General features: G+C 39.7%; 1 protein-coding gene across 4 annotated transcripts in view; it reads left to right on the forward strand.

Moving 5' to 3' along the window:
- Positions 1-24,116, forward strand: part of ZC3H14 (zinc finger CCCH-type containing 14) — a 54,320-nt gene that overhangs the window by 26,975 nt on the left and 3,229 nt on the right. Inside the window, exons 10-14 of one of the 4 annotated variants that reach the window (XM_077910292.1) lie at positions 12,925-12,999; positions 17,550-17,709; positions 18,474-18,706; positions 22,633-22,753; positions 23,719-23,855. In XM_077910292.1, the coding sequence (XP_077766418.1) occupies positions 12,925-12,999; positions 17,550-17,709; positions 18,474-18,706; positions 22,633-22,753; positions 23,719-23,855 (726 nt within the window). Of the gene's footprint in view, positions 1-7,024; positions 7,670-12,924; positions 13,000-17,549; positions 17,710-18,473; positions 18,707-22,632; positions 22,754-23,718; positions 23,856-24,116 lie in introns of those variants that run through there. The other 3 variants (XM_077910291.1, XM_077910294.1, XM_077910293.1) reach the window with 3 other exon arrangements.

Below are 24,116 nucleotides of genomic sequence, written 5' to 3' on the forward strand. Positions count from 1 at the left end.
GTCATTTTTTACTATTAAGTCTTTGAGTTCGACTTTTTTCTTAGGTACTTTTATCCTAGAGCCTCTGTCCTCTTTTGCTCATCTGACTGGTTGCTCTCTGGGTCTTCTTCAAGACTGTCATTCCAGGACTGACTTCTCCCGAGTTTGCTCTGCATTTTCTGGATCCCACTGTCTTCTCCGTATATTCTTCCATTTTGTCATCACATCATGAAGAGCCTTATGAAAAAGTATGGGAGGTAAACTTTTCTGAGTACTTAGAAATCTAAAGATATCCTTTTACTTAATTGATATTTGGATAGGTACAGAATTCTGAGTTTTTCTCAAAACTTTGAATGCCTTCATTGTCTTGAGGCTTCTCATGTTTATGCTGAGGAATTGATTGCCCATGTGATTCTTACTCTGTTATAGGATACCAGAGATTTGTTTCTCTGGAGGATCTTAGGATTTTCTCTATGTTCTTGATATCTGAAATTTACTGTGATAAACATAGGTGCTAGTAGTCACTTTTGGGCTGGATGCCTTGTGTGCTTTATTAATTTGAAAATCCATGCTTTTAATCTGGGAAATTTCTCTTTAAATTATTATTTTTTTAAATTGTTCTCTTTTTTCATTATTCTCTTGTTTTGGAAATTCTCTTAGTTGGATGATAATCTTCCTGCTTTGATTTTTCTCATTTTTTACTTGATCTTTATTCTACTTTGGGATATTTTATTGACTTTATTACTTCAGTCCCGTTTTTGTTTTTTTTTTAAGGCAGGTATATTAAAATTTCTATAAGCTCACTCTTGCTTTGTTTTGTGGATATAGAATCATTTCAGATTTTTCCGAAGAATATAATTAGAGGATTTTTTTTCTTTTTAAAGAATTATATTTTGTGGCCTAATTGATGGTTTCTTGAGTCAGTTTTTTTTTGTTTTTCTTTTTGTTTATTCCTTTTACTTGCAGGCTCTTTTAAAAATGTAGACATGTGGGTTCCTGCTTTAAGAAAAGGCAGCAAAGAGGCTTACCTAGAATTGTGTGGGCTAAGCTTTGCTGTGGGCAGGTTTTATTTTAAATAGAGCAGACAAGGAGCTACAGTTGGCCTTAAAATTATAGAGCAATTTCCTGGAGGTGCTTACACTCCCAGTGTCTATCTAATTTGCTGTGTTCCTTTCTTTTTAAAACATTTGGATTTTTTTTTTTTTTTCAAGTAGGCTCCGTACCCAACATGGGTCCTGAACTCATGACCCTGAGATCAAGAGTTTCATTCTGTACTGACTGAGCTAGGCAGGCACCACAAAACATTTAAAGCTTTTAAAAATGCCTGGCTGTATCATTCACAAACCTTGCTTTCTGTCGCACATCCATTATAGTCTTTGCTCCTCGTTTCACACAGTTGGATGCCCCTTTGTTCGTTTCATCCAGGGCAAATATCTCCATGTTGTCAACTCCCAAGGGTCTATCTCCAGCCAAGACTTTGCATCTATATTCCTGATCTTATCCAGCTGCTTATTCTACATTTCTTCTTGAATATGTAATAAATTATTTTAAACTTGTCTAAAACCTAACTACTAACAATCTTTTCCTCCAGTCTGTTTTTCCTGCGATTTTCCTCATTGTAGTTAATGGCCCAATACCACTTTTCCAGTTGATCAGGCCAGAAACCTAATGCTGTTCTTTCTTTCAAACTTAGGGCCTTCTTCCTTGCCTCTCACTTTTCCTTCCTCTTTCTCTCTCTTAACTTCCTTCTGCCTTCTACCTTTAGCAAACCTGTCCACTGCTGCCTTCAGAGTATATTAAAATTCCCCTATTCCTCATCCCCTCCGCCTCCACCACCCTAATTTAAGACTGTCATCCATGACTCGCCTTGATTATTGGAATAGTGTCCTTACTGGTCTGCTTTCAGACTTGCCCTCCTAGAGTCTGTTCCACAAGGTAGCAAGTGAGCCTTTTAAACTGTAAGTGAGATCATGCTACTCCCCTTCTCAGAACCCTCTGGTGGTTCCCTATTACACTACAAGTAAAAGTAGTAAGATTCCACCCTTCTCCCTCAGCCGCCTTCTTGCTATTCCCCAGACATACTTTAGTGTGTTTCTCTTTCAGAGCATTCAAAGAAGAACATGTCTGAGATGCCTTCACCCTTTTCCTAGAATATTTTTTTCCATCTGTCCACATAACTCACTCACAAGTTATCTTTGTGAAGCGCTCCCTAGTTCCCAACTCCATGACCCACTTTTCTAAATCTTTACTTTTCTCCATAGCATTTCTTGTCATCTAAATGTATTTTATGTTTTCATAGTTCAGATATTTTTATCCAGACTAAGGTCATTAATGATAAACTTGTTCTATTTCACATATATTTTGGGTTGGCTTTTTTTTTTTTTTTAAGGTGTCATCTCTTACCTCTCCCTACCAGAATATAAGTTCTCTGACCAAGGATTTGTGTGTGTTATTCATTGCTGTGATTGAGTGCCCAGAACAGTGCCTGACGTGTAGTAGGAGTTCATTAAATCCTTTGGCCTTTTTTTTTTTTTTAAGATTATATTTATTTATTTGAGAGAGACAAAACAAGCAGGGAGGAGGGGGAGAATAAGGGAGAAGCAGACTCCCTCCTGAGCAGAGAGCCCATGTGGGGGGTCGATCCCAGGACCCTGAGATCATGACTTGAGCCAAAGGCAGATGCTTAATGGACTGAGACACCCTAAGTGCCCTAAGGAAGAGGCAGGAGCCCCTAAGTCCTTTTGTATCAACAAATGTATCACTTCTGCCTTGCATCTCACTTGCAGCGTAGGGTCTCATTTTGGCTTTTCTGCTCTGCCTCACAGGCAGTATTTGTTCATTAATTCCCTGTTTTCCAGAGGTTGCCGAAATCTCATCTGCTCTGTTCCCCTTCCTAGTCCATACCTCTAAGTCAGTGATTTCCTTATTTCTTTTTTTTTTTTTTAAATGTTCTCTTTTTTAAGATTATTTATTGATTGATTGATAGAGACACACACACACACAGAGAGAGAGAGGCAGAGACACAGGCAGAGGGAGAAGCAGGCTCCATGCAGAGAGCCTGACGTGGGACTAGATCCTGGGCCTCCAGGATCACGCCCTAGGTTGCAGGGCGGCACTAAACCGCTGTGCCACCGGGGCTGCCCTCCTTATTTCTGATTATATAATTTTTTGTGTGTACTAGTATCTTATGTATTTGATTTACATATATCCATACTATTACTGGTATGTAAGAACATGTAAAAATAGGACTCTCTAAGGAGGATAGAGATATAAAATTTTTTTTAAAAGATTTTATTTATTAAAGTGAGGGAGTAGGGATCCCTGGGTGTCTCAGCGGTTTAGCGGTTTGGCCCAGGGCACGATCCTGGAGACCCAGGATCAAATCCCACGTCGGGCTCCCGGTACATGGAGCCTGCTTCTCCCTCTGCCTGTGTCTCTGCCTCTCTCTCTCTCTGTGACTATCATAAATAAATAAAAATTAAAAAAAGAAATAAAATTTTTTAAAAAAGATTTTATTTATTAAAGTGAGGGAGTAGGGATCTCTGGGTGGCTCAGCGGTTTAGCACCTGCCTTCGGCCCAGGGCATGAACCTGGAGTCCCAGGATCGAGTCCCACATTGGGCTCCCTGCATGGAGCCTGCTTCTCCCTCTGCCTCTCTCTCTCTCTCTCTCTGTGTCTCTCATGAATAAATACATTTTAAAATAAAATAAAGCGGAGTGAGAGAGAGCACAGGCAGGGAGAGAGTGGCAGAGGGGAGGAAGAAGCAGCATCCTCACTGAACAGGGAGCCCAGTGAGGGGCTCAGTCCTAGGACCCTGGGATCATGACCTGAACTGAAAGCAGACACTTGACCTGCTGAGCCACCCAGCTGCCCCAAGATACAAATATTCCTAATAAGATAAAATTTCTGATTATTTTCTTCCTGTACCTCAGTGGATAATCTTAGAAACCCCTTTGGAGTTCCCTGTTGTATGTGTTAGGATTTTGTCCTTTTTAAGTTCTTTACTTCATTTTTATGGGCTCTCCAGAAGGAGAGAGTATAAATGCATTTGTTCAGAGCGTCCTGTTGGACTGGAAGCACTTTGTGAAGGAATCTTAGTAAAGAGAGACATTTTTATATTCAGACAAAATGAAGCTCTCCCCTTTGTTCTGCCCCATTGCCTTTTACAGAGATAGGCGCACTGCACTTAAAACAGTTTGATGTATATCTGTGGTCTTCTTGGCATTTTTGTCATGTGTATGTACATGTATATCCTTTCTGTGTAAAGTAGAATTAAGTGTATATATGCACACCATCTATGTACATATAAAATGGAAATTGCATCACATAGATTTCTCTGACATGTTTTGTTTTTTTAATATGTCATAGAGTAAAGTATAATGGCATGATTATGTGTATGGACTGAGGGAGTCAGACTGCTTAGGTATTAATCCAGGCTATGCCACTTACTAGATTGCCTTAACCTTTATGTACTCCAGTTTCTTTAAGGGGAGCCTGGGTGGCTCTGGATTAAGTGTCTGCCTTCAGCTCAGGTCGTTGATTTCAGGGTCCTGGGATTGAGCCCTGTGTGGGCTCTCTGCTCGGTGGGATATCTACTTCTTTCTCTCATTTTCCTTTTGTGCACTCTCTCAAGTAAATAAATAAAATCTTTAAAAAAAAATATGTGTCTTCTACTGACAGATATTTACATTGGAATCTATGGCAGAATCTTATTTTGCGTTCTAAAGTTGGGTTGGGTACAGTGGATGGTAACAGGAAGCCTCAAATGAGTATGTATGTGTGTATTCGTTTATATTTTTTCAAATGAGTTTTTTTTTTTTTTTTTAAGATTTTATTTATTCATTCACAAGAGGCACAGAGAGACAGAGAGGCAGAGACACAGGCAGAGGGAGAAGCAGGCTCCATACAGGGAGCCTGGTGCGGGACTCATCCCGGGACTCCAGGATCATGCCCTGGGCCAAACAAAGGAAGGCACTAAACTGCTGAGCCACCCAGGCTGCCCTCAAATGAGTTTTTAAAGGCACTTTGTTATTCATCCCCTTAGATCGATCCCTTTTCCTGCTGTTCTCCTTGAAGTGATGTTTGCTGCCCTCTAGTGAACCACCTGGTTTTTCAGGTGGCGTTTGGGTGAGGATGTGCTGTTCTTCCTCATGATTTATGCTGTAAATATCATGTGTTAACTAGGGCTCTTGATTCTATATGAATCCAAAGCCTTGTAAATTCTAAAAATTATTTTCTGTCTAAAGATTTTAAAGAATTAGATTAAATTTGCAGATGTAGTGAATAAAGATTCTTCTATAAATTTCAGCAGTTTTTCTTTTTCTTTTGTTATTGTAAACATCTATTTAACTGGGAAACCAAAGGCTATAATTATAAGAACTCTTTTGTAGGGAGTGTGGGGGATCATGTCCACCATCTTATGTCCTTGTATTTCGCATGGCTTATTTGTTGTTTGGCTAGTAAATCAAAGTAAAAATGATTTTTCTTAAACTAAAGCCATGGAAATACGTTTCCATTAATGCATTGGAAGACTGTAATATTGTTAAGATGGTGATCCTCTCCAAGTTGATTTATATATTCAAGTCAGTCTATGTTAAATCTTGCTGGCTTTTTTTCAGAGATTGGCAAGCTGATCATAAAAATCAAATGGAAATGGAAAGGACTTAGAATAGCCAAAACTAGTGAAAAATAAGAAAGTTAGAGGATTTATATTTTCCATTTGCAAAATTTACTACAGAGCTATAGTAATTGGCAGTTGCATCAGGATATGCAGACAGATCCATAAAAACAAACTGAGCATCTGGAAATAAACTAATATATTTATGATAAGTTGATTTTCGATAAGGATGCCAGAACAGCTTAGTGTGGAGGATAAATAGTCTTTTCAATAAATGGTGCAGGACAACTGGATATCCACATGCAAAGAATGAAGTTGGATCCTTACCTTACGTACATTAAGTCAAAAATAGACCAAAGACCTACATGAAAAGTGAATTTAATAAAAACTCTTAGGGAAAAAAATAGGTGTATAAATCTAAATGAGCTTGGATTAGGCAATGGCTTCTCAGATGTGACACCAAAAGCACAAGCAACTAAAGCAACTAAAGAACAAAGGAGATAACTTGGACATTATATCTAAATTAAAAATTTGGTATTTCAAAGGATGCTCTGAAAAGTAAAAGATAACCCATACACTGGAAGAAAATCACTTATTTACTAATAGTCTATTATTAAACCAAGCCCAAGCCCTCATTTCTCTTACTTGTAAATTCCTACCATACCATATCTGTGCACCTGAACTGCATTATTTCCATATATATTTTATTTTAAAGATTTTATGTGTTCATGAAAGACACAGAGAGGCAGAGACATAGGCAGAGGGAGAAGCAGGTGGGGTCGGGAGCCTGATATGTGGGACTCGATCCCAGGACCTGGGGATCATCCCCTGATCCAAAGGCAGATGCTCAGCCACTGAGTGCCCCCGGTGCCTCTTCTGTATGTATTTTTTTTTTTTTAAGATTTTATTTATTCATGAGAGACACAGAGATTCAGAGACACAGGCAGAGGGAGAAGCTGGAACCATGCAAGAAGCCCGATGCGGGAATGGATCGCATGGACCCCGGGTTCATGTCCTGAGCCAAAGGCAGACGCTCAATCGCTGAGCCACCCAGTTGTCCCCTTCTGTATGTATTTTAAAAGAGATTTGTCTGTGGTTGTGGGTCCATTTATCCTCCCTTCCCACCCCGTACAAAGGAAGTGCCAAATACTGCCCTATACTATTTTCAGCGGTAAATGAAGGGATGGAAATCCATCAAATTCACATCATAACCAGGTATAAAGTAGTTAATGTCATCAGATTAAAGTACTTAATGTCATTATATTAATTTTTACTTCAGATCTTCAGTGCTCCTTGTCATATGAGATAAATAATAGAAAATTCTTTGTGTGTCACATGTCTGATTTTAACCAATCAGGAGCCAGAAGTACTTTGTGTGCAATAATAGGGTTTATTGTTTGGAGATGACTTTAAGTAGGACTTACAGGATATAGGGGCTTCATTTTAATTAGGGCTTCTTAGTTGCAGCAAAGAGAATATTGGTCTGGTTTGTTTAGCATTTTCAAATTTGAGTTCTGACTCCAGAAATGTACAATCCTATGTTTTTAGTTGTAGATTTTAAAATGTTATTTACTCTTAATACTTTTTAAAGTAACAGCCTTAATTACTTTTTATTTTTGATGAAACAGTTTAATGGGCTGTGAAGGAAAAATTACCAAATATTAAGAGGGAGAGAGAATTTTATGAAAATGTCTTCAAGGTTTCCATCACCATCTTTACCGATTTTCTTCTCACCTGCACCAATTGACTTAGGTTCTGTAACAAGTTCTTCTTGTTCACTGAATGAGCTAGACAATATTTCCCATCTTTTAAGGAAAATATCAACTGATATCAATGAAATTAAGGGAATGAAAGCAGCAATTTTGACAGTGGAAGCAAATCTTTTTGATTTAAATGTTAGAGTGTCACAGAATGAAGCAAAAATTTCATCTCTGGAGGATAAAATGAATGAATGTTCAACATCATCTGAATGCAATAAACAATTTGAAGATCTTCAAGAGGAAGTAGATTTTGAATCACAGTCAAGGACTCCTGATGTAAAAATGATCAGCTTCCTTAGAAACATTGAGAAAGGTAAAATTTTTAGTATGTGCTTCTAGGTAACTCACCCTTGGATCTGGGTCTTTTTTTTGTAACTTGACTAGTTCTCATATGGAGGCAGCAAGTCACAAAACTTGACTTTGTCATGGACCTTTAACAGCAAAATTGGAGTATACATGATTAACTTAGAAGCTTAGAGATTACCAGAATTCTCTTTAGTGGGTCTCTGTAAAATGATGTTTTGAAGGGAGAGGTGACCATAGAGAAAACTTGAAATGGTAGTGAATGGTCCTCTTTCATGTATCTGTCTCATGAGGTTATTTTAAAATGTGTAATTCTTTCATTATTCATTGTGTTAAAGAGAACTGTTGTAGTATTAGAATTAGAAGAGCTACTTTTGTTAATCCTAATATGTATCAGTTTCCCAAACTGTTTTACAGGAGTGTAACTTGACTAAATGAGCTTTGTGTTTCAGGTCAGCTCATCAGGATTTACTGTGTTTTTACCATGATGGTTTTGGGAAGAATGAACTTTTTTTGACATACAATTTGCGAGTAATATAACATATTTTAAAAGAAAATAGCTGATAGAATTTTGAATTGAGTATAGTGTTTAAAATTAAAAAACTTTGGGCACCTTAAGTTAGCTCAGTCGGTGAAGCATGTGACTAGACCTTAGGGTTGTAGGTTTGAGCCCCACATTGGGTGTAGAGATTACTTAAAAATAAAAATCTTATTGATTAATTAATTTAAAAAATCCTTTAATGAAACATGGCAGTTGCTTGCCAACTAATGTACTGAGTGAGCAAAGGCTTTCCTTAAAAAACTACAAGTAGTAAATATACTAAAAATTCATATTTAGGAATCTTACTAATATTTCCGTATTTGGAACCCTATCAGTCACATCCCTTTGTACACTATACTGTACCTCTTAAAGATTTATTTATTTTAGAGAACACGAGAGGGACCTATGCCAAACCCAAGAGTTAGTTTTGAATCATGACCCTGAGATCACGATCTAAGCCAAAACCAAGAGTTGGACAGTTAGCTGACTGTGCCACCCAGTCGCTCCTACTTTTTAAAGTTTATTTTTAATTGAAGTGTAGGTGACAGTACAAAATTATGTTAGTTTTAGGTGTGCGTAGTGATTCAACATTTTATAGACATTATGAAATTCTCACCAGGATTAAGTGTAGTTAGCATCTGTCACCATATGAAGTTATAAAAATATTATCGACTGTATTCCTCGTGTACTTTATATCTCTGAATAACTACAGGTTTGTACCTCTTAATCCTCTTTACCTATTTGCTCCTTTCCTGCTGTAACTACTAGTTCTGCATATTTATGAGTCTGTTTCTGTCTTTTTGTATTTGTTCATTTGAATTGTGTTTTAGATTCAACATGAGTAGAAATAACATGGTATTTGTTTTCTCTTCTTTCATGTAGCATAGTACCCTGTCTCTGGGTCTGTGTTGCAAATGGCAAGTTTTCATTTTCTTTTTTAATGTCTGAGTAATATTTCTGTGTGTTTATGTATATGGGTGTGTGTATCATATCTTTATCCATTAATCTGTCAGTGCACCCTGAGGTTACTTCCATATCTTGGTTATTATAAATAATACCATAGTAAACATAGGATGTATATATATTCAAATTAGTGTTTACATTTTCTTGGAGCAAATACCGGGGAGTAGAATTACTGGATCCTAAGGTATTTCTCTTTTTAACTTTTTTGAAGAACCTCCTTGGTGTTTTCCACAGTGGCTGTACCAACTTCCATTCCCACCAACATTGCATGAACCTTCGCTTTTCTCCACATCCTTGCCAAGACTTGTTATTTTTTGTCTTTTGGATACTGACCATTCTGACACATGTGAAGTGGTATCTCATTTTGGTTTTAATTTGCATTTTTAAAAAGATTTTGAGAGCGAAATCATGAGTGGGAGGAGGCCCAGAGGGAGAGGGAGAATCAGACTCCCAGCTGAGTGGGGAGCCTTACCGAGAGCTTGATCCCAGGACCCCAAGTTAATGACTTGAATCGAAGACAGGCACGTAACTGAGCCATCCAGAGCCCTTAATTTGCATTTTTGATGAATATAGATGTTGAATGTTTTTTCATGTGTTAGCTATGTCAATGTCTTCTTTAAAAAAATGTCAGTGGGGCACCTGGGTGACCCATTCTGACTCTTGATTTGGCTCAGGTCATGATCTCAGGGGCCCTGGGGTCGAGCCCTGAATCAGGTTCTATGCTCTCAGCATGAAGTCTGCTTAAGATTTTCCCCCCTCCCCACCCCCCCCCCCTTCTCCAGTGTTCCTTCCCCCTGCTTGTACTCTCTCTCTCTAAAATAAATCTTAAAAAATGTCTATTCAAGTCCTCTGCCCACCCCCCCTCCTTTTTAAAGATTTTATTTGAGAGAGAGGCTGCTTGTGCTGGCATGAGGGGAGGGGGGAGGAACAGAGGGAGAAGGAGAGGCAGACTCCCCGCTGAGCACAGAGCCTGAAGATCTTAACCTGAATCAAAGTCAGACACTTAACCACCCGAGCCACCCAAGTGCCCCGTCTGCCCATATTTTAATCAGATTGGGGGGTGGGATGTTGGTGTTTTATGAGTTCTTTTGTATTTTAGATATTAATCCCTTATTGGATATATCATTTGGAAATATCTCCCCTCCATTCAGTAAGTTGCCTTTTTATTTCCTTCACTGTGTAAAAGTATTTTTAGTTTAGTGTAGACCCAATTGTTTTCCTTTTGTTGCCCTTGCCTAAGTAGATAAATCCAAAGAAATATTGCCGAGAATGATAGCCAAGAAATATATGTATATTTTTAAGGATTTTATCCATTCATTTGACAGCACAAGCAGGGGGAGGGGAGTGTCAGGGAGCAGGAGAATCAGACAAGTCTGATGTGGGACTCGATCCCAGGACCCTGGGATCATGACTTGAGCCAGTGACAGACGCTTAACCAACTAAGCCACCCAGGCGCCTGAACTGCCTGTATAGTTGTTGAGTTTTATGATTTCAGGTCAACATTTTATATTACATTAATTCCTTTTGAGTTTATTTTTGCATAGGGTTTAAGAAAGTGGTCCAAATTCATTTTATGTCTTTATGTAGCTGTCCGTATTCTCAACACCATTTATTTTTTATTTTTTTATTTAAAAAATTTTTTTAAAAAGATTTTATTTATTCATGAGAGACACAGAGGCAGAGACACAGGCAGAGGGAGAAGCAGGCTCCATGCAGTGAGCCCGACGTGGGACTCGATCCCAGGTCTCCAGGATCACGCCCTGGGCTGAAGGTGGCACTAAACCTTTGGGCCTCCTGGGCTGTAATAGGCACAGTTTAACAAGAGTATTTTTTTCCAGTCCATGAGCATTTATATGTTTATGTTTATTTGTCTCCTTTTCAGTTTCTTGTATCTGACAGTTTTTTTTTTCAGAGAACAGATCATTCACCTCTTTAGTTACATGTATACCTAGATATTTTATTCTTTTTGATGTAATTGTTAATGGAATAGTTTTCTTAAATTTCTCTTTCTGCTTTATTATTAGTGTAGAGAAACACAACAGATCTCTGTATCTTAATTTTGTGTTCAGCTTCACTGAATTCCTTTTTTTTCTTTTTTTGAATTGGTTTCTTCGAATAGTATTTTGGTGGGGTCTTTAGGGTCTTGCATATATGTTATCTATTTCTTTCTTTACAATTTGGGTGTCTTTTATTTCTTGTCTGATCACTATGGCTAGGACTTCCAGTACTGTATTAAATGAAGGTGGTGAGTGTGAATATCCTTGTCTCGTTCTGATCTTAGAGGAAAAGCTTGCAGCCTATCACCATTGAGTATAATATTAGTTGTAGGTTTGTTATATATGGCTTTTTATTGTGTTGTGGTATGTCCTCTCTAAACCCAGTTTGTTGGGCAGCCTGGGTGGCTTAGCGGTTTAGTGCTGCCTTCAGCCAAGGGTGTGATCCTGGGGACCCAGGATCGAGTTCCTCGTCAGGCTCCCTATATGGAGCCTGCTTCTCCCTCTGCCTGTGTCTCTGACTCTCTCTTTGTGTCTTTCATGAATAAATAAATAAAATAAAATCTTAAAAAAAAACCAACCCAGTTTGTCAAGAGTTTTCATCATAAATGGATGTTGGATTTTGTCAAATGGTTTTTCTACGTATATTGAGATAATCATGATTCTTAGCCTTTACTTTTTTAATTTAGTGTGCCAGGTTGATAGATTTGCAGATATGGAACCATCATTGAATTCCTGAAACATGGCACTTAATCATGGTGAATAATTATTTTAATGCATTGTTAATAACACTTATTTTATTATTTATTTATTTATTTTTAAAAGATTAATTATTTCTTCATGAGAGACACGGGCAGAGGGAGAAGCAGGCTGCTCACAGGGACTTGATCCCGGGTCTCCAAGGTCACACCCTGGGCCGAAGGCGGCGCTAAACTGCTGAGCCACCAGGGTGCCCAATAACATTTGTTTTAATCTGCAAGTGGGTACCTAATATCCCCTAAGCACTGTTATGGTGGGGGAGGAGGCTTGGAGAAGTGTGGCATCCTCCCAGCCTTCAAAGAGTTTATCATCAAATTGAAGAGAGAGAAAATCAGTTCTGTGTCACTGCTTTGTCTTATGCCACAGTGTAACTGAGGAAATTATGAACATGTTTAAGAAATCATAAATACTCTCGCTGAATATCTTTTCTTAAATTCAGATGATTGTTTTCATGCTGTTGTAGGATCTGGACTCCAGATTTCTGAGTATCATGACTTGTTCGTTCATTGTTTTCTTTGTATCAGTCTAAGCTCATAGTTTGTCTTTTGGGGAACCCTATGATCAGATAACTATGCTGTGTTTTGCAATTTTAGGAGTAGGGGTTGAATTGTAATGGTGAGAGGCCAAGTCAAGTGATGGAGAGGTTTCTCGTCTGGATCTTGTGCTTGGCCATTGCCTGTCAATCCCAGCTCAAGCTCTGGGTCCATACAACACCTCCTGGTTTTTGCAGCCTTTTACCTTTATTCCGTCTGAGAAAACTGGCTTCCAGACAAAGGAGAACTAGGAATGTCCTGTAATGCCATTTTTGGTTTAACCCAGAGTACAGGTTTTTGTCTTACAGATCTTTGATCTATAAGTATTATTAAATTGCATTCTTGAAGCTAATACATTATTTTTAAGATTTTGACTGAACCTCAGAAGATTATTTCAGGCTTCATTTCTGGGAAACTTACATACTGGTATTGTTGGCTTTTTAAGCTTAATAAAGTTTTAAAATTTGTATTGTAGGAACTCAACAGAGGCAGTTATTATCCCGACTGCAAATTGACCCAGTAATGGCAGAAACTCTCCAGATCAGTCAAGGTTGGTAATAATCTTAAATTTTCATTGTAATCTAGCATTTTCAGTTGCTATTTCCATTTCTTACACCTCATTTAATGTATCTTGTATATCTTAGATCCTGCCCTAAGATGCTATACTTAGATTGTGAAACTGTTTTAGGGCCAGGAGACAAGATCTGCATTTTTTTCATGTTTTATGGTGTTTGTATTTTTTGTCTCATTCAAAACTTTCTTGCTTTGGTGCCGTTTTACCTGAGTCCCTGAAATCTGTTGGCGTCACTCCCCTGCTCTAGGGACAGCTTGAATCCCTAGCCTGCCCTCCTTTCTACCTACTTTTCCAATGTCCTGAGCTGCCTTCCTGTCCTGTAGCCTGTTCAGCCTTATCCTCCCTTTCACTTCACTTTAGAATCTCCTCACCAGGACCACATCTTGTGGCTCCAAGAACTTGTTATTCTTAGAGCCACCATAGTTTAATTATTTGCCTGTCTCCCCTACCCTCAACACGGACCCCCTGCCACGGGCTGCTTCAGGGACAAGTGCCTTATTTGTCTCTGTCCTCTCAGCGCCTGGCCCCTGGCAGATGCATGTGTAGTCCCCAGTAAATGCTGCCTTAATGAAGGGAGCCATGGGATACCTGCAATCTTAAATTCAGAAGCTTTCTTTTTTCCTGTTCCCTTCTGTTTCCCCTAAACCTGCCCATTGTGGAAGCTCTGGTGCTTTGACCCCTCCCTGTGGCTCTTCTTCCCCTTTGGTCAGGCCTCCACAGTCAGTAGGTATATTCCCTTAATTTCCCTAGTTCTGTCTCAGAAGGAGGAACTTGTCCTCTCTCAGGGTTACCTTCCACCCAGATGCCAGCTCCTCCCCCATTGATGAATACTAGAGCGTCATCCCCACACCTGTAGTTTTAGTCTCTGCCTCTCTCCTGGCTTCTCCTTTCTGCCTATCAAAGTGTTTAGATACTCTCCATCCTCGATTTTGCCCTGTCATCTCAGCGTTCCATCCTGCTTTTGCACATAAGGGTATTTTCTTTCAAAATGTCTGACAGCTAAGCTCTGTGTATGTTGTATCTACTTCATTGGCACTTGGACATTCTTTTTGTTTCCATTAATTTTTCTTTTTCTCCATGGTGCACATACAGTTTGAAGCATCTAGTTCTACGAGGCATATGAGTGACTACATTCTTTGTTTATTACTTCCTGTCCTGGTTTTTATTTCTGAGAGCCCTCTTGTTTCTGCATATTCTTTTGCTTATTTTTCACACACTGACTTTATTTCATGTATGCAATACTCTCTGTTATTTCTTTCTTTGAGGATATGAAAGATAATCTGGGATTATTCCCGTGTGCACCCTCCTCCCCACCCCGTCTTATTTTCTCCAAGTTGTTTGTTTCAGTTGTCTTTCATGACAGGTTTGCCTCAGATGTCTGGGGATCATTAGTTGTCTTATATTTATAAGTGGGACACTCAAAAAGCTGATTGGCATTCTGGGTTCATTAGGTTGGAGGGCTTTTGACTTCACATTTGAATACAGATTCTGGGAGGGTCATTTGTCTTTCTTAGGGGTACCCTGAGGTCACCGTCCTTAGGCTTTTCCTCTTGGACTGGTTAGCTTTTCCAAAGAAAGATCTTTCAAAGTAGTGAATTGGCTAAGTAAGTAATTAGGGGCTGAGTGAGGCACCTCAACTTTAATTACAATGTGATGTTTGCTTAACACCTCCTCCCTGATTTTTGGAATGGTACTTTCAATGTGGCTGGCGTCCCTTGGTCAAGAGACCCTCTGTTTTGACTTTTTTGAGACTCATAAGCTCTATTCTTCTCCAAGGGAGAAAATGATTAGAGGTTATCAGGGAATCTAAGTGCTTTTTAAAATTTTAATATTAAGTATACATTTAGCTTATCTTGTAGCACTATTCTGCCAAAGACCATGATGCTTCATTTGTAAGCCTCTCCAACATTGACCAACGGGAAAGCAAGGCTCCAATTATTCCAAAAAAACTTGAATATAGAGGTAGGGGAACAGGTATGGTAGGGATCAGAAATGAAGAAAACAGATTTGTAGTTTAGGAAGACAAAACTACTTCTGAAATGGACGTTTGAACATGCCTGCATTGGCCTTGTGACACCTCTGCCTCTTCCCAAGGTCCCTTGTGCTGCGAGTTTCTCGGCCTTTAGAGAATCTTGAGCTCCACATTGAATTGCTTCATTATTGGCTTAAGACTCAGCTTTTGAAGGTTTTATTTTTTCATTTTCAAAATGTAGTCTCCTTTTACAGTTATTTTTGAGTTTATTTTTGAGTTAATACAATTTTTACAGTTTATTTTTGAGTTAATACATTAACCCTTTATTGACATTTTAGTGGGGTTTTAAGAGGAAACTAAATGCATGGGTTCAGCCTGCTGTCTGTACCCAGGTGTCACTAACTCTTGCATCTTTCTGCTTCAGGTGATAACGTGAGCCTTGCAGAGTTGACTAGTGGCTCATGTGGAATGAAAAGCTGTCTTTTCAGTGCCTGCTTTTCTAAACTCTGTAGTGTGGGACATGTCATTACAATGTTTTCTTAAGTCTTTGTTTAGCTTCCAGAACTTCACTATCTCTGTTCTTCTCCTAATTCCATGTTCTCCTTTATCTCTTCCTCTCTTCCCATCCTACTTAAAATGTTAACTTTATCCCATATCCTACCCTTAGCATTATTTTCATTTCTTTTATATTCTCCTGAGATGCAAACTGATAGAACTTCTTTGCCTTAGAGGGCAGGGTGGTGAGAAGGAAGGCAGCAGCCTTGGACTAAATTCTGGACTCTCCCTTTGCTGGCTGGGAGCCCTCTGGGAGCTACTGAAGAGCAGTGAGTGGCATGTGGGTCTCCTGTAACGTAGAAGGGAAGTGTGCTTCCCAGCTCCCTGTGAGGGATGGCGGCCCTGAACATGTGTACCTTGGTTCAGCACTTCTTTCACCTTGTTTGAATGCTGTTTCTCTTGTTACTCTCTCCTCTTAGTTCAACTTCTGAACATCTGAGAGCCCCACAAAGACTTCACACTAAATAAATCTAAAATTAAAATTTATCCTTGCTGCCTTTTAAATCCTCTCCATCTCCTGTCCTGTTTGCTGGATCCTGTTTCTCTTTTTCTGCTGTCCTCCATTTGCATCTCTCTTTACCCTCTCTGGCCCTTGCAGAGGAAGGCAGCTTTGCTTTGTTCCTGGGATGGGAGTTGAAAATGTAACTGCTGTGAAGTGCCTGTGCTGATGAAGTGTGTTCATTGTGTCTTCTCTCCCTCTTGTGTGGGTTCAGATAGGACAGAGGTTGAGAATCTTTTAATTCATAGCCTCATTGTCAACTGTCAAACTTAATGTTTTTCTAAAAACCCATTTGATCAGGTCATTTCCCCACCTGGAAACCTCTCCTGATTCTTTATGACTTATAGATCAGAATCCATACTCATTGACATTCTTTATGCCTCGGCTTTCCCTGCCACTCAGCCCACCACACACATCCCTCCACTTTCAGCACATTTCTCAGCAGGTCTTAGATTCCTCTTGTCTTATGAGAGTCTCTGCCTTTCTCCATGCAGTTTCCTCTGCTGTTTCTTGTCTGGCTCCCTCTCTTCCCTCTGGTTATTCCTGCGTATTCCTTTCACATCCGCTTCACATGTTGATCATCTTAGGCTTTGTCTTGATTCCCCAGCTGGAGTAGGTTTCCTGTATCCTCCCAAAACCTTGTTCTTACTCCTTTAGGGTTAGCTTTTAGTTTATGCTGTTCTGAAATTGTGTGTACATCTATTTTTCTATTTTTTTTTCTTTGTGTACCCAGCGCAGTGTTCAGTTCTCAGGTTTTTGGTTTGTTCAGTTAAATGAACATGAATGGACATCTATGGATTTTGGTCTGTTATTTGCCTATTAACCTTAAGAGAAGCACAACTCATTGACTTTTGTCAGTTGATGGCATATTAATAGGTCATCCCTCTGGGCTCTTGGCATATTTTATAAAGTAGTCAGGCTTAAGCATATTATAGATGACATGAGCTGCAGTTATTTGCACTGAAGGTCAGTGTTTTCTTTGCTGTATTTTTTTTTTAAATGCCTGTTCATCTTAAATTCTTTTCCAATATAGTCTGCATAGAAATTATGCCAGGAGAATTCTTTTCATCAAGATGTGTTCTAAGTGACACTGTGCTAACTGAAGAAAACATATCTTAGAAAACTTTTTAAGCAGTCTTTGTATCATAGTTCTAGGGAATATGAGAATTTTTCTTTATATTTTTAGAAAATATTGTTGTACTTAGAGTAAGTTTATATTGTTCATGTCCCATTAGCTGCCTCACATAAGAACCTTTCTGTACTGTAATCAGGGAGTGTTGATTAGAAGCCCTAGGTAATGGACCGTTAATGAGGAAAGGAATACCCTTGAAAAGATGTTTGGCAAAGAATTGCAGTGCTATTCCTGGGTAGAGCCGTTGGGATTTTTCTTTGAAAATAATTACAAATATATGAAAGATTGACATTCTTCTCACGTGTGTGATGTTGGGAATGCAAGGTATATTCAAAAGTAAACATTTATGGCCAATTTTTTTGGCTCAGATTACTATGACATGGAATCCATGGTCCATGCAGACACAAGATCATTTATTCTGAAGAAGCCAAAGCTGTCTGAGGAAATAGTAGTGGCATCAAACCAAGAGTCGGGGATGAAGACTGCAGATACCCTTCGGGTACTTTCAGGACACCTTATGCAGACACGGTAGATGGTTTCTTTTTCTTGTGTAGCTTTTTATGTTGATTAGCTAGTGCAGGTTAACCATTAGTTCCCCGCTTCCCTCCTCCCCATCCTAGCCCCCAGTGTAGAATGCTTTGAGTTAGTCATGAGGCCATGAATGGTAAGCCAAATTCAGTTTCCAGGAATTTCAGTTCATCTTTCTTGTTCAGAAATTCATTAACCTACAAATAAGTTGATGTATGATTTAGTTCTGTAAATAAGATTCTTTCCTTTAAGCACATTCAGGAAATGAAATGTAAAAGTCAGGTGATCAAAATCACGAAATCTCCACACAGAGAGATTGGGTTGGGCTGATTTTTCCCTTAGAAAATGGAATATTCTTCCCTTAGAAAATGGAATAAAGGAACAAACATACAGATAATAAAACCAGTGTAAATATAGAACTTTTGGCCATTGTGTTCTGAGCATAGATGCTGATTTTTCAGTTTATCCATGTAACCCTATGAAGATCAAATGGACGATGATGTTCAGGGTGGAGGGGATACTATCCTGAGTGCAGCCTGGAGGGTCGCTGGCGGTAATGCCACAGCAATTGGCCGTAGCTCTGGCGTGTTAGCGGAAGCCACCAGGGCTGTACCTGGAAGTCCTACTGAGTTTGTTTGGTGTTTTTCTACTGAAGAGACCACCAACAAGTAAGGGAGCGATAGTTCTGCTGAAGAGCACTGTAGGAGGCTCAGCGTTTTGTGTTTGTTTCCCTAATTCTATGGTATTTTCTATCTGTCTGGCAGAGATCTTGTACAACCAGATAAACCTGCAAGTCCCAAGTTTATAGTGACGCTGGATGGTGTCCCCAGCCCCCCAGGATACATGTCAGATCAAGAGGAGGACATGTGCTTTGAAGGAGTGAAACCTGTAAACCAAACTGCAGCCTCAAACAAGGGACTCAGAGGTCTCCTCCACCCACAGCAGTTGCAGTTGATGAGCAGGCAGCTCGATGACCCAAATGGTAGCTTTTTAAATGGTGTGTTGAGAGCTCAGATTTTCCCTTTCCAGGGTGCTGTCATTGTGCAGGAAATCTGGGACCGGTCTCTTTACCTGGAATGAATATTGGTTGGAGGCTTCGCTTTTATTTGTAATTCAGTAGTGGCTTTTTTTCTTTTCTTAGACAAAACAATGAGTTGCATTTGAGACTGTCCTGTGTGTGTTTCTTAGTGGGCTGCTGCTTCAGTGCTGTCATGGGGTTCACCTCTTAACCAGGCCTGCTAGAGGATGAACTATCATTCTTGCTACACTGTTTACTTTTTTCCTTTAGAAACTACACTTGCCCATAACAGCAAGAGTCTCTTCTAATTAACTTGACAAAAAATTGAATTTGGATTTTGATTCTTATTTTACCTCAGTGAAATTCCTTTGAAAGAAAGGAGTTTCTCACCTAATCTGTCCAAGATATTGCATGGAAGTTTAGTAAAGACCTTATGTTTAAATTAACTAGTATCAAAGCACATAGTATTTAGAACTAGGATGAACTTTGTTCAGATCACAGCCTGCTTTTTAGGCAGATGACTCTATATCACTCACTCTTCTCTCCCTGGACCTGGTGTCAGGTGCACATACTGCTGCACATTTTTGTCTGTGACGGAGAATGGTAGTTGTGTACTCATATCTTGTAAAATGTTTAGAAACACCTTCATTGGGAGAGGAGACAGTTACTGAAATTTAAAAATGAATAGTATCAAAGAAAAAACAGTAATGGGGTTTTGATATTTTTGTAAGTTAATCCTCTTGGCAGAGACTTGAAGATGGATTCAGTACCTTTTTCAGTCACTAAAAAATATAGCCTGTAGTGGGGAGATCGGGAGTGAGTGAGGAGATTGTCGCACTGAATACTCTTTAGGCTGAGTTAATGTCCTCGTTTTGATTGGTGGAGGGAGGAGTTGACAGTCTGACCCTATCAAAAGGAAGAAAAAAATTTTTTTTAAAGATTTTATTTGAGAGAGAGAAGCATGAGTTGGGATGGGAGGAGGAGGCAGAGGGAGAAGCAGACTCCCTGCTGGGCAGGGAGCCTGATGCAGGGTGCTGGGTTCGACTCAGAACTCTGGGATCATGACTGGAGCTGGCAGCGGATGTCTGACTGAGCCACCTAGGCGACCCAGAAGAAAAAATTTTAAATGATAAAAGTGGCTGAGGATTGCCATAGTCCTACAGTACAGATTTCTCCCATTTGTCTCAAATGAGAGAAAAATTAGGGTCAGCTTTTGTTTGCATGCAGATGTGTGTTAGGCTTTACTGGTGTGTACGTCCTCACAGCGCCCCTCTGGAACATGTTAGACTTCTTGCCTAGGGTTCATGAGTTGTGGCCCTTCTGGAGGGTAGGGTGATGAGCGGCGAGCCTCCTGTACCATTGCTTTGATCTGGGACTCACTGGTTCACTGCTGCCAGAGGATGAAGCTTTGCCGAAGTTAGAGCATAAGTGAGGCCCGAGGGACTCCAAGTAACAGTCACAAAGAGGCTCTGGTCTCCCCCCATCCAAGCAGGGAATTTGAAACTTCGTGAGTGCTTTTGCTGGCAAAAAGTCCAGTGTTTCGAGGCGGCTATCAGCAGCACTCCCTGCCTTCCCCTGCCCATTGAATGGCAGCACAGATTTTTTTCTTTTTTTTAAGATTTTTACTTATTTATTATGAGAGACAGAGTGAGAAGACAGAGAGGCAGAGATACAGGTTGAGGGAGAAGGGCTCCCTGCAAGGAGCCCAATGTAGGACGTGGTCCTGGATCCTGGGAATCATGCCCCGGGCCAAAGGCTCAACTTCTGAGCCACCCAGGGGTCCTGGCAGCACAGATTTTTGTAGCTTGTAGTAAAAAATGAATTTGCTTAATCTTAAACAAAAGTGTTAATGGCTTTTGAAGTAAATGTTGGGGAAAACCGGAATCAGACCTCTGTGTATATGATCTAACATTTCTAGTAGAAGGATAATGTTTCCTTGTAAAGTATTTAACTATTTTAATATTGCCCATGAGTATCTGCTCCCATTTTCCAACCGACCTGCACTTGGGTGTTCTGTTAACTTGTTTCATGTGGACTGTGTTCCCATGTATATACTGTAGACTAACGTGTGTTCCTTTGGAGGAGGGTAGGACGCCTTTCCACAGGCAGGATATCAGAAACCTTTAAAATTGGAGAAAACAACTCTTCCCGGTCATGCAGGATTTTATTGGCAATTAAGGATACTTTTATATCCTGGAGCTAAACAGTGACTACTATTTTAAGAGTAGGATGGAAAACTGTGTATCAGGCATAGTTTTACAGTAGCTCTTTGGTCCTCCTGTCTGGCTCCGGGACTGGGTTTGTGTCTTGTTCTCCTGCAGTGAAGACCGAGGTTGGGTCACTGGATCAGTATGTTCTCAGGATACCGCTACACTGTGAGGTTCTGACTGGTTGCCTACTTTGCAGTTTTGTTTCCTTCAGTCATAAAACTTCTAAGGAAGACGTTCTTTTCTTTTTGCATAGATAAGGAGACTTGCCCACAGTGTCTAGCTCAGCTAAGCTACAGAGTCAGAACTGTCCGATCTCAGGCAAAAGGACTAGAGCAATGTGGTTGAAGTGATACTTGGTTTTATAATTATGAATGTGAACCCTACTATGTAATACCCATGATGGCTTTTTTTTTTTTAATTTTTATTTATTTATGATAGTCACACAGAGAGAGAGAGGCAGAGACACAGGCAGAGGGAGAAGCAGGCTCCATGCACCGGGAGCCCGATGTGGGATTCGATCCCGGGTCTCCAGGATCGCGCCCTGGGCCAAAGGCAGGCGCCAAACTGCTGCGCCACCCAGGGATCCCCCATGATGGCTTTTTAAAATTTTTTTAAAGCTAGGGTGTCTTGGTTCAGAAGTTGAAGGTCATTATGGTGTTTGGACATGAATTTATTGGGCTATTCTGTTTCAAATATACATCGTTGCCAGTATTTAAACTTGTATGTCATGTAAAAAGGTTTTAAGCTTTTTCTGAATTGGGAGACAATCTGGCAACCTGGGGCCTGCTTTCCCACACACTGGTGATTGATTACACTGTCCTTGGACACAACCTTCAGAGGGAGTGGCAGGCAGTGAGCCCGTGGATGGTGCGTGCACGTGCTCTCCTGGCTGCTCTTACTCTCCTGGGTTTCCTCCACACCAAGGCTGTCTGCCTCTGATCATCTTAGACCCAGCCACACTCCCTGCTTGGTGATCTGCAGGTCCCTGGAGGTGATGGCATTTTGTGATCCATTTTAAGCAAAAATACTTTTCCTATTGATGTGAGTTTTTATCATCTGGACTTTGAACTGTGTATATACCTCAGTGGGAATGCTTTTGTGTATGATCCACTCATCATGGTGTCTGGACAGGAGAATTACTAGCTCACGTGTGTGTGTGTATGCGCGCCCGCGCTTAAGATTCACTTATTTGAGAACATGAGCAGGGGGAAGGGCAGATTTTCCACTGAACATAGAGCCCGATACGGGGCTTGATCCCAGGACCCCCGAGATCATGACCTGAGCCAAAGCTGGACACTTAACTCACTGAGCCACCTGGGAGCCTCATTTCATGTTCTTTCTCACCTTGTGTTTGCAGTTTTTCTTTTTATTGGCTCCCTACTTGGCATTCTTCCCTCTCATTTTAATTCAGCTCTGAAATAATATTGAGCACTGGGGCTTGGGGTGAGAACTTTGGCTCTAGTTGCAGCATCCCTGTCTGCTCTGCTTTTCACAGTGAGAACCGCAGTTGACTTCCTGGTGACCTTTTCTAACAGGCTCTTAACCTGTGTGAACCAGAATATCAGACTCGTTTATTTTGTATGACTGTAGTAAACCTAGAAGATGTAAGATTTTAAGACTGAGTTTTAAATGTATTAAAGGTGCCATGTACTGAATCGATCATACTTCATGAGATATTTTTCTTTCCTTTTCTAGCTGAAATGAGTGAACTGAGTGTGGTCCAGAAGCCAGAAAAACTTCTGGAGCGTTGCAAGTACTGGCCTGCCTGTAAAAATGGGGATGAGTGTGCTTACCATCATCCTGTTTCACCTTGCAAGTGAGTAGCAACAAGCTGATTCTGATTTTCAGGTTAATTTCTACATCTTAGAGCTTACTCCATTTGTTTTCTTTGAACAAGTTTGACTTGTATACCTGAATGCCGTGACACTTAACCATTGTCCCCAGAGTAGCACACTTGTGTAATAGAGGTGTGTGTTCCTTTGAGGGAGTGGGGAGGTGGGAGGAGGCTTCTCTGTACCCTTAAGAGATGTTTCTGTAACTGCCCTGCTTTGTATGTGTTGTTCATAGACCTATTCACAGCTTTTAAGGCACTGGGGAAAAACTAGTTACAGGTCATGACAAAACATTTTGGACTTAGTTGGCTGGTTCAGTGGCATGAGCTTTTGAGAGATGGCTTTTATATTTTAAAAATACGTGTATATTTTTTGGGCCCTAGAAGTGGAATCTCCATATTTTGACTTCCTTATGGAAGTTTTGATGTGAGAATAATTTGGATATACACGGAGGGAGACCACAGGATGAGTCTCTCTCTCGCTCTTTTTTTTTTTTTAGTGGTGCTTTGCTGCACATATGTTATGCTCAGTATATTGAGTTTGCTTCATAAAATATTGCAAACATGGATCTTAAAGAGTAAGTGGTGTGATTCTTAACACAAAAAAAATCCCGTTGTCTTTCATGGTCGTGACTTAAGTTGAAAATCTTTTATTACCCTAGGCTTTGGAACAGACGACTGTGTCTTTTGAAATCTGGCCTCATTTAAAAATTGAGTTTCCCAGGGCACCTGCTGGCTCAGTCAGTAGAGCATGCGAATCTTGATCTCTGTGTTGTGAATTCAAGCCCCATGTTAGGCACAGAATATAGTTTAAGAAAAAATGGGAGTTTTCCTTTTTACTATACTGTGTTTCTCAAAACAAGTAGTGATGGAATGTAAGGAACCTTTCTACAAAAAAACGAATGATGCATTGAGAAGATTAAATGTGAATAATGTTTTTTGTTTTATAGAGCCTTCCCCAATTGTAAATTTGCTGAAAAATGTTTATTTGTTCATCCAAATTGTAAATACGATGCAAAATGTACTAAACCAGATTGTCCCTTCACTCATATGAGTAGAAGAATTCCAGTACTGCCTCCAAAACCAGGTTAGTGATCCTATTATGTACTACTAAATTTAGGTAAAAAAGGGAAAATGACATTTTGAGATTATAAACTGAGTTTAAAAGGAAAAAAAAAAAAGGAATAATTTTAGAAATTATGTCAGAATCAATTAACCTAACCAGTCTTTAAAGAGTAGGCGTGCCAATTTAGGATCATTCTGAAGTTTTTTATCTAATGAATATATAGATTTTCTCGTTGTATATTAAAAATGGTTCTCATAAAAACATCGGATTGCATTACAAATT

Source organism: Canis aureus, chromosome 9 (assembly GCF_053574225.1).
Source record: "Canis aureus isolate CA01 chromosome 9, VMU_Caureus_v.1.0, whole genome shotgun sequence".
Classification (NCBI taxonomy): Eukaryota; Metazoa; Chordata; class Mammalia; order Carnivora; family Canidae; genus Canis; species Canis aureus.